Source organism: Alligator sinensis, unplaced genomic scaffold (assembly GCF_000455745.1).
Source record: "Alligator sinensis unplaced genomic scaffold, ASM45574v1 scaffold1056_1, whole genome shotgun sequence".
NCBI lineage: Eukaryota > Metazoa > Chordata > Crocodylia > Alligatoridae > Alligator > Alligator sinensis.
The window spans coordinates 209309-223794 of NW_005842818.1; the positions used below are offsets into that span (position 1 = coordinate 209309).

The 14486-nt window shown below is 49.9% G+C and overlaps 2 protein-coding genes across 6 annotated transcripts in view; one reads left to right on the top strand and one right to left on the bottom strand.

The window, feature by feature from the left end:
- GDI2 (GDP dissociation inhibitor 2) overlaps positions 1-3623 on the top strand; it is a 13940-nt gene extending 10317 nt beyond the window's left edge. The window contains exons 7-10 of the mRNA XM_014525520.2: positions 48-219; positions 2459-2603; positions 2966-3020; positions 3110-3623. Of these exons, the coding sequence (XP_014381006.1) occupies positions 48-219; positions 2459-2603; positions 2966-3020; positions 3110-3265 (528 nt within the window). The 3' untranslated portion in view covers positions 3266-3623. The remainder of the gene's footprint in view (positions 1-47; positions 220-2458; positions 2604-2965; positions 3021-3109) is intronic.
- Positions 3624-3636: 13 nt separating this feature from the next.
- Positions 3637-14486, bottom strand: part of FAM208B (family with sequence similarity 208 member B) — a 59175-nt gene continuing 48325 nt past the window's right edge. For 4 of the 5 annotated variants that reach the window (XM_025191453.1, XM_006035298.3, XM_025191455.1 and 1 more), the window contains 4 exons: positions 14260-14365; positions 12968-13149; positions 10061-10175; positions 3637-8105 (listed from right to left, as the gene is read on the bottom strand). In XM_025191453.1, coding sequence (XP_025047238.1) covers positions 8102-8105; positions 10061-10175; positions 12968-13149; positions 14260-14365 — 407 coding nt within the window. In that variant the 3' untranslated portion in view covers positions 3637-8101. Of the gene's footprint in view, positions 8106-10056; positions 10176-12967; positions 13150-14259; positions 14366-14486 lie in introns of those variants that run through there. The other variant, XM_014525518.2, reaches the window with a different exon arrangement.

Below are 14486 nucleotides of genomic sequence, written 5' to 3' on the forward strand. Positions count from 1 at the left end.
TCTTGCTTGAGGGAATTCATTGCACTCTTTCTTTCTGTCCTTGGCAGGTTGCCCGCTGCAAACAACTCATCTGCGACCCCAGTTATGTTTCGGATCGTGTAACAAGGGTTGGTCAAGTGATTCGAGTAATCTGCATCTTAAGCCACCCAATCAAGAACACGAACGATGCCAACTCGTGCCAGATCATCATTCCACAGAATCAGGTCAACCGGAAATCAGGTGTGTGGGGAAGATTGGCTGCTACCTGCCTGTCTGTTGGTGTGCTGAGCACTTTTGTGTTAGGCTGGCGTGTTCCTTAAATCATATTAAGTGCCTGTCCTTGTGCCAACTGGATGCTCGTAAGACTTAATGAAGTCAGAGATTTAACAAAACTAATAGTTTGTCGTGGAAGTTTGGTCTCCTAGAAAAAGTGGGACTGAAAGGGACCTCATGAGATCTTTTTTTGGTTAAGCTTAACTAGCAGCATAAACCATCCTGGTCAAGTGTCTGTCCAACCTGGTCTTGGAACATTTCCAGAAGTGGTGGAGTCCATAGCTTAAGTGTGACCCCTTCCACTTTGTAACCATTCTCCTAGAGAGATTGCTTTGTAATCTTACTACGTTTCTCTGCTGCAGGCTATTGCTTTTAGTCCTGTCCCTTACAGCCACAGAGAATAGCTTTAGGAAATCAGCCTCACAAGATTGTGATAGCTCTTCTGTCTGTCAGTGTCTTCCCCACATATGCTTCCTCCTTGGAGGATTGTGGATGCTGCTGTGGCCTGGCCCAGCTCTTCTCATCTCTTACTTCTATCAGCTGCGGCTTCAGTTTCTTGGAAAAACTGCACACGTTCTCTCCTTGGTGCTTTCCCTCAAAGGGTATGAACAGGACTCTGGTCTCATTTAGGTTCAGTTTCTTCTTTTGCTTTGCACTGCTGTCGTTGGAGTTGAATGGACACTGAATGAGCAAAGAAAACACCATGCTTACTGCATAGTGATGGCTCCTGAGCTCTTTCCCATGCGTGTGTGTTCCTGGCCATCTCCCGTAGTAGTTGGATTCTCTCTTGGTGCAGAGGATAGTTACTAGCCGTTAAGTGACAGCAGCATTGGGGCATCTAGAAACCATCACCACTTGTCACAGTGGGCGTGTCTACACGTGCACTTTACAGCACAGGAGACTACTTTGCTATGTAGACAGTAACATTTTACTGCACGTGTGCCACAGTAAGGGCACAGTAGGTTAATTTATCCCACTGTAGAATAGTCTTGCTGGACACGGGTTTCATCTGATGGAGGAGTAAATTACAGTGCATAAACGCACATGTAGATGGTAATGTCGGGATTAGTTTACTTTGACTCGGCCAGAGTTTATTCAGTCACATTAATTGCACGTGCAGACACACTCAGCATACCCACAACTACAGAGCCAGCGTTCAAACGGCTCTGTATGTTTGATCAGTGATCAGAAGGCTTCTCAAAAGGACTAGAACCTTGTTCTTGAGCTCCAAGTGTTTAAGAGTCCAGTGAAATCTGTAGTTTTGACTTGGCCTATGTTTTGGGGGTCTGAACTAACAATCCCATCAGTTTAGTCTTTTATCTGAATCCAAAGTGATTGCATTTCGAGGCAAGTGTGTAAGACAGAGTGGAACTTTCTGCTTTTTAAAAGCCATCTCTGAGGGGGTTTTTTTGTTTTTTAATTGGAATCGCTTAAACCAGGTTAAACATGTCTGACTGGTTTAAGCCTCGTGCCTACAACTCGAGGAGGGGTTGTGCAGTGTGGATTGGGGCCAGGCTGCCCTCTCCTGGACACAGCTGGAGCTGCACAGTCTTCAGCTCTCCAATGCGGTGTCCTCCTTTGAGTCGGCAGTGGACTTGCTCAGCTCAAGCAATGGAGGCAGAAGGATGAATTTGGTTCCTGCTGGGTTCAGGTTTCTGCCTTACAGCTGTGGATCTCTATCGGAGGGTGTATGTTGAACGCCTTTGAATCAAAGGTTCTTTCCTAGATCCTTTGACATGCTTCTAAAAACAGGGCTAGAAGGGACCCCACAAGGTCCTCTAGTTCAGGCCTCTGCTCAAGGCGATATCATCCCTGACTCAACTATCCCAGCCCAGCGCCTGTTTAGCCTGAGGGTTTTCAAGAGCACGGAGGGAGATTCCACAACCACTTTCGGTAGCCTGTTCCAGTGCTTGACCGCCCTCGTAGCTGGAAAGTTCCTCCTAATTGCCAACTTAAACTACTTCTGCTGTAGCTTGAGGCTGCTGCTCTTCCATGGCCACAGAAGAGTCTGTCTTGTCCTCTCTCTAATGACCCTTAAGGCACTGGAATGAATGGGACCGACACCTGGATGGATACTTCTTGTGGGCCACGTACTTACGTAGTTAATTTCGGTTAACATCTTAAGTCCCTGCCAGCGTAACCACTTAGGAGATCAGCTGATGCATGGTATGAACAACCTCTGACTACTTTTTGTATGTCATCCTAGATATCTATGTCTGCATGATCTCTTCTGCGCACAACGTGGCTGCACAAGGGAAGTACATTGCCATTGTTAGCACCACCGTGGAAACGGCAGATCCCGAGAGAGAAATCAAACCTGCCCTGGATCTCTTGGAGCCGATTGAACAGAAGTAAGCTTTCCTGCTTGCCCCAGCTGTCGGTCTCTTAGCTGCTCCTATGCATCAGAAATCTGGCTGACTTGGACTGTCGCTACTGCGATGGTGGCAGACTTGTCCTTGGACCTTGAGGACGTGGGGTAGAGACTCCTTTGGCATCGGGTCTCTGTCGCCGAGTTGCCTAGTTGATTGCATGTTGGGGCCCTTGATTTCCTTTTCCTTTTCCTTTTCCAGCTCTTGGAGCTTCATGGTCAGCTCTTGCCTCTGTCCTGGCACTTGAAAACTGACTTGGCCTCTTCGCAGTGGGGAGGTCCTTGTATTGGTATCCTGAAGAATTGGGTAATTAAAGGCAAGCTAAAAAATGTCTTCTCTCGTAGGTTTGTTAGCATCAGCGACCTGTTTGCGCCAACTGACTTGGGAACCGAAAGCCAGGTTAGTATGAACGGCCAACAGCCAGATTGCTATGTCTGTGTGTAAGGGGAGAAAGTGGAGACACTAAGCTGTGGAACTTCTTTTTCCAGATCTTTATTTCTCGCACTTATGATGCTACCACTCACTTTGAGACGACATGCGACGACATCAAAGATATTTATAAGCGGATGATGGGATCAGATTTTGACTTTGAAGAAATGAAGCGCAAGAAAAACGATATCTATGGGGAGGAGGAACAGCAGTAATGAGCAAATGTCTAATTAGGAGAAATTTAAATTGGCTAATATGAATATATAAGGAACTTAATGAACACTGTATGAAATTCAATATTGTAAGGCCTGCTTTTGTAATCACATCTCTGAGAGATTGAAGAGTACTGCACTGTTAAATGCTCCCCTTCTGGATATCATGTGTTTAACTATTTCATTCTAGTAGGGTTGCTGTCCAGATGACTGACCTGACTTAACCATTACTAACCTTGTAAGCAAACAGCAGACTGTTTGTCAGACTTAGGTGTTGGTGCATACTGAAATAACTCATTGACAGCTGTGTTACTTTTTTTTTTTTTTTTTTTTTTTTTTTTTTTTTTTTTTTTTTTTTTTTTTTTTTAAAAATCTTGTATTTTTAATCATTTGTAAACATACTTCACCATGATGTGCTTCTGGTGTATTAGTAACCTTGACAGATGTCATTCAGACCTGATATCGAGAAACACCTCAGCTGAGCACTCCATTGCTGTGGACAGCATCCCTAAAGTCTTACCCATCAATCTTAACTCTGTGGCAAGTTGTATTATGGACAAAGCCCACCTCTCTTGTAGCAGCAACTGTTGGCGTAGTTCTGGGCACAGGGCCTAACCCACACTTCAGCTTCTAAAACAGTTTACATCAGTTGGAACACAACTGTGCCTAAAGGTTCCTTTGTGTTTTAATCCAATAAAATTGAGAGAACAAATTACAAAGCAGGCAAGATGTGAAAGTATTTTCTGTACCCATGTGGCTTTTTTGGATGGACCAAACTGCACTGCAGTATTGATATGACAGAGCCTGTGCTTCTGATGTCTCTTGAAGGCTCCAAATGATTTCTGTACTGCGAAGTAAAGCCAAATTCTGGAAACCAGTCCTGTGCTCTGGTCTGATTCGCTCCCATAGTGTACAAAGGGCAGCCACTTTCCCCGAGATCTCCAAGCGGTCTTGCTGCCACTGTGAAGCAAGCGCTTGGCATACAAGCCTTAATAATAGCAAAAAGCAGACTTCCTTGGCGTTTTTTTTTTTTTTTTCTTTCCGCTACAGCTGTTTCTAAAGGAAGTCTGCATTTTGCTGGCAAGTACTCATCGGCCTCCCTGCTCAGGTAGGGGAGAGGACCGAGCACTGCTATGCTGAATCGCACCTGGCCCTGGCTCGCATGCCCTCGTGTGCTGTTACAGCCATTAATGGGGAAGGGTAAAGCTGTGCTGGTGGCCAGGTCTGAGCACAGCTCTCCCTGTGGCCATGCCAGGACTGATTTGAGCTCCAAGTCTCCCTTGCCTGGTGTAGACCTGCAAGCAGTGCAGCATCTTGGTTTGAAAGTGTAAAAAACAGTCCAGCTGGATGTTGGGTAAGGGGCCTGACTGCCTAATGTCTTGCAGGCCTCTCTGTAAGCTACTTCTGTCTGTCCATTTCTAGATGGTAGCAAACCCTCTTGTTCTCAGGAGTGTTTCTGAGGTAGGAGCTCCACTAGAGAGCTCTTACCCCCTTCAAAATGCCAGCAGTGACAGCTGCCCCAGCTGGAGCCCAACTCGGCCAGGAGGGGGAGTGCTAAGACTTGACATGGGCTGCTAGCCCTCCCCACTCTGTCCTGTGCAAAGCTGGCTTTTGTCTTGGCCTGAATGCGACTCGAGTCCAAATGCAACTGTTAGTTAAACGCTGAATCTCCAGCACTGCTGAGCTGTCGGCCAGAAGCAGCAGGCAGGTGAGCTGTGCACGGAGCGTGGCTTCTGCAAGAGGAGCAGAGCCCCTGCCGGGGATACTTGTAGTAGCTTCTGAAAGAAATCGGGACACCCAAACTAAGGAGCAGATGCACGTGCTGTTTGAAAGGGCCCGAGACCCTCCACCGGAGCACCTCTTTAAACCAAGCACTGCTCCGAGCACTTGGTTACGGGTGTGTGGGCACTGTGCAGGAGCTGGGTTTCAAGTGCCTCTGCTGATGCCAGAGCCAGCTCCAATCCCCTTTCCTCTCCCCTGCAAAGGGGAGGAGAGATGCAGGGTATTTGGGAGCCCCAGACATCTCTGGACTCCTCCTCCCCCCCCCAACCATGTGAGGACCTACAACTTGCCACAATAGCACCCCTGGGCTCTTGCTGGAGGACTTAGCAGCGTTTTTATCCGTTCCAACCAGGAATAGCACGAGGGTATTCCTAAATGCCTTTCACTTGGAAATGTTTCCGTTGTTACACCTGCTATTATCAAGGGCAGCTCAGCCTGGCTTCTTGTAACCTAGGCAGTTGATTTCCATCTTCAGCTTGTCCCATCAGGTGCGCTAGCACTGGTTAGTACCAGCAAAGTGCAGGGTTGGGGTGGGGGAAATTAAATGCCCTGATCCTAGTGGCTGACTCAATGCTAGCAGAGCTTTAAAGATCAGAGCCCTTCTGAAGGCCTACTACAATTAGCGGCTGCTGATGGTTTAAGAGGTAGGAAGGTCCTTTTTCTTGGGGTAAGAGCCTTCTTGGGAGCCTCTCTCATGCATTGCCACCAATTCAAACATGCAGACAAGGATAGTGTTCTTCAACTCCGTTAAACACTTGATACTGGTTCTGGGCAGGCCCTCGGTCCCTGAACGGCATTTTTCGAATACATCTATTAATTGCCATTGGCACAAAGAGTACTCTAACGTCTTAGTTCCTTGTCTGGGTCTACTGCTTTTCGTGTTGGTAACCTTTGGGAGAGCTTGCTGCCAGGTGGCAATTTAAGCCATGAGAAGAATGTACTTTACCGTACCCTCTTCTAAAAACTTCAGCTTTTTATGCCGTTGGAAAGGGCGGTGAAACAAAGGGGGAGTTTTTGTAGGGCTGGCTGTTGTAGGAGACCAACTCTGCGAGCCTGAGTTTTTTTTACTTTTGTGTTGCAAGTTGTGCTCGCTTGACTTGAAATGCTTTGTTGTAACCCTGCTATCTCTTCAGGTGCCAGGTCTCCTGCCTACGAGCCTTCAGTATTAAGCCACTTGTCCCTTTCGGGGAAGCAGAGGGGAGAGGTGACACCTTCACAGGTGCCGTCTCCACAGGCAGGTAAATGAACAGCTTCTGTGTCTGTGCTGGGAGGAGAAATAGACTTGGACTCTTTCAGCTTCTGGAAAAGGATCTTCCCTGTGCAAAGTTGATTGCTTCTAAAACGACAAGGTAGGCTCCCCCCAACCCCGCTCCTCCCCCTAAAACATCTTTGATCAGTCCTGCTCTTCAGCGTTTCCACTGCTCCTTGCATGTGCAAGCAACTGTTTGCATTTTTCTTATTGTGAACTGGGAGTCGTGTAAACCATAATTCGGCCTTTTGGAGCTGGTTGAGTTACTCCCGTCGGGCAAGAGGGAAACCAGATGAGAGCACAGGTGGTGCAGAAGTTGAGGGGCACATCAAAGACCTGAATGCCATCACACATGGTACAAGTGCTCTAGTTTCTGCTGCAGGGGTCAGTCAGGTCATTGCTCTTGCACCTACTGAGAGCTGGGATCAAACTGGGTTACCACCTAGTAGGCAACTATCATAGTATTTTTTGTTCAAGAGATGTAGACAAGAGGGCCTGTGACAGGAACTAATTAATACCTTATGGATCGCTCCTCACTTCAAAATGGTGACGGGTGTTTAGCAAGACAGCGGTCAGAAAACGACCGGTTGGCTCAAACACCAGCGCCGGTCGTAGGCATCCACGTGCCAATTGAAAGCTTCACTGAAACATTTCTCAAGCTCACAAAAAAATGATGTTTGTAGTCTAAACTAGCCAAAGGCCTTTGTGGCTCAGGTCGTCTCCTGGATTCAAGTTTCTGCTCAGCATTATCCTAACCTAGGCGGAGCCCTTAAACCCCTGAGCCATTTCTTCCTAAACCAAAGGAAGGTCTCGGGAGGCAGAACACAGGATTCCTGAACTCTGGCGCGTGGGCAAAACACTTCGCTCGTCTCTACTGCAGCCTCTGTCAAGAAAACCCTAAATGAAGACAGGCACGGTCTAGGAGAGAGGTGTCATTTTCCTGTTTTATTAGTCAAACTCTGTACAAAGGTGTCCTGTACACAGCTGCGTTTCTTGTTCACTTTTATTAAAAAAAAAAAGAAAGATTAGTTACAAAAACATCTTCCAAATACATCGGGAACGTATCTTACAAACGTTGCTTTAGTGCTGAATGGGCCTTTCAATCCGGCGGCTTTGTGGAAGGCCATAAATATGTGCTCTTGGTTTCGGCATCCGGTTGTCCTATTTACAAGATTTCCGTATGGTGGAAAATAAAGGAGGTCCAATAGTGTGACAGTACCATTAAAAAAAAAAGACCGCAGCAACTTGACCTGTAGTGTCGATTGGGCTGTCGCAGACCGACTGCCAGAGCAGTAATCCTCAACAGCCATCTAAAATGTACAACCTCCCCCTGTCCCTCCCCTCCCCTCCCCTCCCGCCCGCTCATACAACATGCATGTTGTGTACATATGTACATGAGCGCCCAGGTATAGAAACAGCTTGCTGGGATGGACTGGCATCGCTCCCAGCTGTCAAGTAAATCGTTTTGCTTCCTCTGGTCTTGATTCAGTTAACAAACACTCCCCTTTGGAAAATAAAATAATTTAAAACATTGCATATGTTAAAATACCTCTCTAAGCAACCCGGGATTGGGGGCCGATAGCATCGTAAGAAAGCTTCTGACTGACCAGCCTTAAATACAGTCTAAAAATCTACCCAACTAAAAGGAAGGGAAGTCACCTGTTCTTTCTGCACGGGGGGTTTATTGTGCAGTCGCAGGACCTGAAAGAATAAAGTTCTTTCCATCTCAAAAGCTTAAAAGCATAGCAATGAGCTCCACTTTGTTCTCCGTCCTCGCTGGGGGCGGTGAGGCCTGGGCTCGACTTCCGTCACCTAGAACAAAACGAGTGTTACTTGGCAGTAGGTCCTCATGGCAGTAAGGTCGCCCAGACAGCCCTTGGGACCGGGGATGAGAGCGGGTCAACCCGCTGCATGCAGCTGCGTGGAAGCAGGACGTTGGCTGCTGTGGTTCTCCGGGTGTGACGTGTTGTGGTAGGAGTGACAGTAATTGCACAAAGAACAGACGATGGGTTGGATAGGGGCAATCCTGCCTCAGGCAGGAGGTTGGGCTAGATGTGACCCCTGGAGATCCCTTCCAGCCTACTTCTATGATGACTACCGCAGTGAAACTTGGGACCGGCTCAGAGACACGAGCAGTCGGTGTGAGCCACCACCAAACGCAACCCTGGAGGCGAACTGCGCAAGCATTCTCCGGTCCAAGAAAAACCCACGACAGTCCAGCAAGGTGTGGATGCGGGGCAGGCTGCCGGCACAGGCGCTTGTCTTGGGGATGGAGTTTGCATGATGCCGCCGCCGTAGCACAATACCAAGCGACCGGCTGAAGCCCGACACTTAGCTCAGAGCTGTGGGCTGAGCAGCGTTAGCTTGGACCATCCCGGCATAAGGGCAGATGGATAAGTCTAGCAAGGCTTTGGGGTTTTTTGGGCTGAACTCAGGCACCTGCGTAGCGCTAGGAGAGTTGGGCTCTTGCTGTGTCCACAGCTGGGTTCCTCTGAGCTTTTCAGAAAAGGTCCCCAGGGCTGAGCCACGAAGGGGTGCCTGCCCTACCCTTAGCTGTCCTTGCCCTCGCTCGCACCAGGAAGCTATTTGCCCCTTGCAAATTAAGGAGGTCTCTTCCCTTCCCAGGATGCAGCATCAGCTTGCAAAGGACCTAGTGCCGGGCTCAGGCACAGCTGTGGGGCTTCACTGCCCTTCTCTTACACCTTCCCTTCGCTTCTCTGCCCAGGAGAGGGTGGCTGAGGAGGGGCTTGCTCATCCCAGTGCAAGGCAGCGAGGAAGGGACTCAGGCCCAGCATGGAGCAGTTGCCTGCTGTCAAAGCAGGATCTGCTAACCTCCTTCTGACACTGTTCTGCCTAACAGAGGGCCAGGCCTCAGTTTAATCAGCAGGACGCCGCCACGTTCTCCTGCCTTGTCTCAGCTGATCAGTGAACGGACAAGGACAGCAAAGGGTAACGCAGATGTCTGGCTGCTTGGTCTGTCAGACCTGCTTCTTCCCTCGCCAACCCTCAGACAGCTCGTGCCCTTGTTAAACAGGAGGGAGGCATGGGTAGAGGGGAGGAGGGAGCTGGAGCCGAGGCAGTGGCAGGTGCAGACTGGGGATCTCAGACAGATGAGTGATCTGCCAGCAGGAGGTAGCTCTGTGCCTTGCACACATGGCTCAAAACATGGCGCTGCCCTGGGGACAGCGGGCACCTGACCCAGCGACCAGCCCGGTGGGGAACGGGCACGAGCTGAGCAGGACGTGTGCAGGCCGAGCACCTGCTGCTCCCCTCTGCCAGCTCCTGGCAGGGTGCTACAGCTGTAGCACAGGGCCTCCTCCAGTCTAACTCCCTGGTGGCTGTGGCTCACAAGCCTTTGCCGCCAGGTGCTAAGGCAACAGGCAGCAACAAGTGGCATCCCGGACGCTCCAGAGCTTGGAGAGGACATCCCTGAAGGCTCCAGATACAGCTGTAGTTCCCAGTCTCCAGGCACCAGGTGGAAACGCTGAGCACGCAAGCTCCAGCAACGAGGGAGGGAAAGAACCGAGTCACAAGCTCGAAGGGTGTAAACGAGCCCCCAGAAGAGTTCCCGCAGGCAGCGCTAGGACTCTGCTGCCTCACGCGTGAGAAGATGGGCACGTCCCCTCCACGATTTACAAGTCTCCCATTAACAGATCTACTAGCTGATCTGCTGCTTCTGCAGGTCAGCACCCCCAGCGCGGGCATGGGCACGCTCCTTGGGAGTGCTCACCCACATAAGCCCTCCGGTACCAGTAATCCCTCCTTACCAGTAGCTTTTTTTAAAGGGGGCGGCCACCTTCTGCACGGTGCCGATGAAGGTGTTCACGTCCACCACGAGGATCCCTTTGCTTTCAAAGACCTCTCTGCTGACGCTAGGCTTATCTGTGAGTGGGGAAAAAAAGTCGAGCGGTGAAAATGCGTGTGATAAAACGAGTCTGCTCTTTTTTTCCTTAGAGAAAAACCTCCGGTAAGTCGGCATTGCTACAGATCTACCCAGGCAAGCGATCCATGTGTTGGGTGGACGCGTCCACCTCCGAGGGCACTGGGATTCATGGGTGCCAGCAGGTTGATGGAGCGTGCTTTGGGAATAACCACTGAGCAACCAATCATACAATAAAGGAAATACATGGATGGATCTTGAAACACGCCAAGGAAGTTGCCAGCTAGACAATTCATCCTGCCTCACGCAGGGGGGTTGGACCAGATCACCTCTGGAGGTCACTTCCAGCCTGACTTCTCTATGATTTCTACTCACCCTGTTATGGCGATACCTTTTGTTGGACCAACTGCTCTGCCTATAAAAGATAAGACCAAGCTAATCATGGCCTGGACCATCATGGCTGCAACACCGCTACCGCACTCTGGTGAGCGATAATGAAACCTGCCTGTCAAACACGCAATCGCCCGTCCCGGGGAAGGGGGAACTCGCCGTTTTCTAGGCCGCTACTGAGAAGCAGAGCCGTGGCTTCTGGCTTGGGCCCTCTTCGTCTTCCAGCTACAGACTCGCAGCTGGGCGCGAACCCTGTGCTCCACCTTCCTAGCTATGAAGGACAGCATGTGTGCAGGGCTCAGAGCTCTAATGCCTCAGCGTGCGGTTATCTTGGGGCACGTGTGACCGGAGTCTGTGCAAAAGGTTGGAGGTGAAGCTGTTTCAGAGCCCCCATCTATCTTCTACTCTGCTCTGGTGAATGGCTGGTGAGGTTAGAACAGGAGAACCTCAAGGGTCTTGAAGGTTGTTACAGGTCAGAGAGGCCTCTGCAAGGCAGGCATCGTCTCAGCTCCATAATTACTGGACACACGGGCAAGTCGCAGGGCAGGGAGGTTGGGAGACTTAGAGTGGAGAAGTCCAACAGTAACGTAGCTGGGGATAAAACAGAAGGGCTGTTCCCGGCCCCTAGCAGACACTTTCAGGCCCACAGTTTGCCTCCTTCAGAAGCTTTGTGATAACTGAAGCCCTTGCTCTACACGCATGTCTGCATGGGTGTGTTATTGCAGGAGAAAGTTCAGAAGAGAGCCCAGAGCCACCTTCAAACGCATGCAGGCTTCCCCCGCCTCGTGGTATGCTTCCTTCCCACTGGCTGTCATCTTCCATAGGCCATCAGCCATTTGAAGACAGTAAAGCACCCAACACAGTGGGCCACCTGCACTGACTGGGGCATAAGGATGGTACCGTACAACCAACAGCCTATTGCTCTTATACGTGCTGTGGGTAAGGGTGTCATTCATGGAGCCGCACTGCACTACACCAGTCCTGACAGTTAGCCTATCGTTTACTCTGTGATCAACATGGGCTGAGCACCTAAACCACCAAACGACTCAGAATCCTTTGGGGCCCTGCCACGTCTTACATGGTTAATCGCGCAATAAGACCGGCCACATGTGCAGAGTGAGACCAGCCACAGGTGCAGTCGTTATCACACAACTAACTGGGTAATTGCACAATAATTTAGACCGGCCATATGTGTAAAGTAATTATCACGCCATAAAAATGTCGGTCCTGCTATAAGAAGAGCGGACCAGTGACAAAGGTAGTGCTTGAAAATGTGTAACAACTTCATAGCTGGTTTCTAGCCAGCTTTAATTTGAACGTGTGGCAGGGTCCTTAGCCTACTTCATAACATAACTGCACTCTGTTTAATTGGCGAGACCAGTGCATTATTGGTGAAAGTGGGTGTGCCTAAACAAATGCTGCTGGATGGGTTTACTCTGCAGTAATTTACTGCAGAGTAAACCCATCCTGGGCAGGCGTCTACATGTGCAGGCGTTTGGGAGCAACATAGAGACGGCAACTTCCACCCTGCTCTGCCCCCCTGCAGCAGCCAGGGGGAGCTCCAGGCTCCCCCTGGGTGCTAGCCCAGTGGCTAGCAGGGAGCACAGGGATAGGAGACTGCTCCCTGCTGCCAGGGTGGGCTCTGATGGCAGAGCCTGGGCTGGGACAATGTCCCCCGGGCCTGGCAGCAGAGAGCTCCCAGCCTCAGCTCTGTGGTCAGAGTGGGGGCTGAGAGATTGCTCCCTGCCCCCAGGAGCTACCTGCTACTGGGGTGGAGCCTGTGCTGGGACAGTGTCCCCCTGCCCCGGCAGCAGGCAGCAATCTCCCACTCCCTGCTGCCCAGGAGCAAATTTGCTCCAGGTCGGCTGTCTACATGTGCCTTACTGTGCAGTAACTACTCCGCAGTTCATCTGCTACCTGCATTTGCAGGTGGTAAATTAACTGCGGAGTAGACCAATTTACTGCGCAGTAAGTGTCTGCACGTGTAAATCAGTGCTTCCCAAACTTTTCCTCATCATGACCCCAATTCTGAGCCCATTGCCTCTGTATGACCCTATTTCCTCAGCATGGCCTCTCACTCCTAACCTGAACCCTTCCACCCCACTTCCTCCCCTAACAGGTGCTCGTCGCTCACTGACTAGCAGCCATTCATTTCAAGGCTTCAAAGGCCCCAAACCGACTAGAACCTGTTCAGTTCAAGGCTGCTAATAGGGGGACCTAAGTGGTTTTGAGAAAAAGGGGAGAGCCTTAATAGGGTGCAAAATAAGGCTAGCTATTTCGTTAGCTAATGTTGAGATCGAGTGGGCATAGTGCGTGCTCAGAATAAGCATGTAGCCTGGCTCAGTCTTGAGGTTAAGCACGCAGCGGCAGACACTGCACTAACATCCCCGAGCAGATTTCTTACCTGTGAGATACACCGCAAACCTGGCACTGATGTGCTGCACCTGCAAGTTCAGCAAGCACTTGAGATACTCTGATTTGGTGGACGACTTGGAGTCGCACTGGTGGTAGTGAAGGACTTCCACGATATTCACCCCCTGGCAGGACTTCAGGATCAAGTTCTTTTTATGAGCATTCGAATCCACCCTGTTGGAAGACAGGTTTAAACCGTGAGTCATGGTGCCACGCCGCGGATCCGACACAGCCATCATGAGGCTTTTCTTCCACACCCGGCTCTCTTTCCCAGGGTTTTTTCTCCTTCCCCTGCTCATGTTTCTTAGGCTTTTTTTAACCTGCACTAATGTGATTATATCCATTCCCGCTGCACCCCACACACCAACCAACAAACCAGCTCCAAGCCAAAAGACCTCTTAGGAAGTTTGATAAAACAACCCTAAAATCAACCACTGCTCAGTGGTTCCCAGGGTGGGTCTGAGGCCTCCATCTCAGGTCTCCTGTTGTAACATCACAACAGGACTGGAAAAGTGCACCGTGGGTCTGGCTCTGAATTTTTTGGGTTTTGCTGATCTGTATCAGGCAGGGTTTTAAAAAAAAAATATATCTATTTGCTTTTCTCCCATTTCTGATTTTAAAGTTTCCAGCACGAACTGATAGAAACAAATGCTTCTCAGGGAAAAAAAACCCTGAGTGAACAAAAAGTAATGTGAACAGACCATGTGGCCTTCATGACAGTCTCCACTACATAGCAATCCCTACCTGTCCATACCAGACCAAACTGAAGACCCTGTTGGATTGCTTAGGCAATGGATAGAAGACAAGCAGAAGGGCTGGAGCTTAAATCACAGAAAAAAGGGGCTGGGACAGACCTCAAGAGATCATCTCATCAACCTCCTGCTCACGCTGGATTCCCCCTGGCCAAAGTATTCATTTAACTTGCACTTCACACCATCCCGTGATGGAGATTTCCCATCCTTCCTAGTTAATCGGTCCCCGTGCTTAGCCATCCTCTCAGAATATTCTTCCTAATACCCAACCTCAGCCCCTTTTTGTTGCCATTCAAGCCCTTTGCTTCCTTCCTATCCCCGAGGCACGGAGATAAGTCAATTCCCGTTCTTTTGGAACAACCCTTTCCATATTGGAAGGCTGCTTTCCATCTCCCCGCTGTTAGTCTTCTCTCCTCCAGACTAACGAACCCCACTTCTTTCAACCTTTCCTTGCATGTCATGGTTTCCAGGCCTCTAGCCTGGACTTCCCATGAGTCTGACTGGGAAACCAGGGGGCCTGTGATGCGATTACCTTACATCTTCTTTTAGCTTTTTACTTTCTTTGTAGTGAAGAAGCCATCGCCACCGCCCGGTACCATTCAGCTTCTCCAGCGCTTTAACCATTTCTTTCAGTTGACCTGTGGAAAGAGCATCTGCTGCGTTTAGGCAAGAACAAAACCTCCCAACGCGGAGTCTGAGAATCAGAGGCTGCTTCTGGGCACATCCACAGAGCTTGAGGATGGTGTTGGGGGCTGCTGT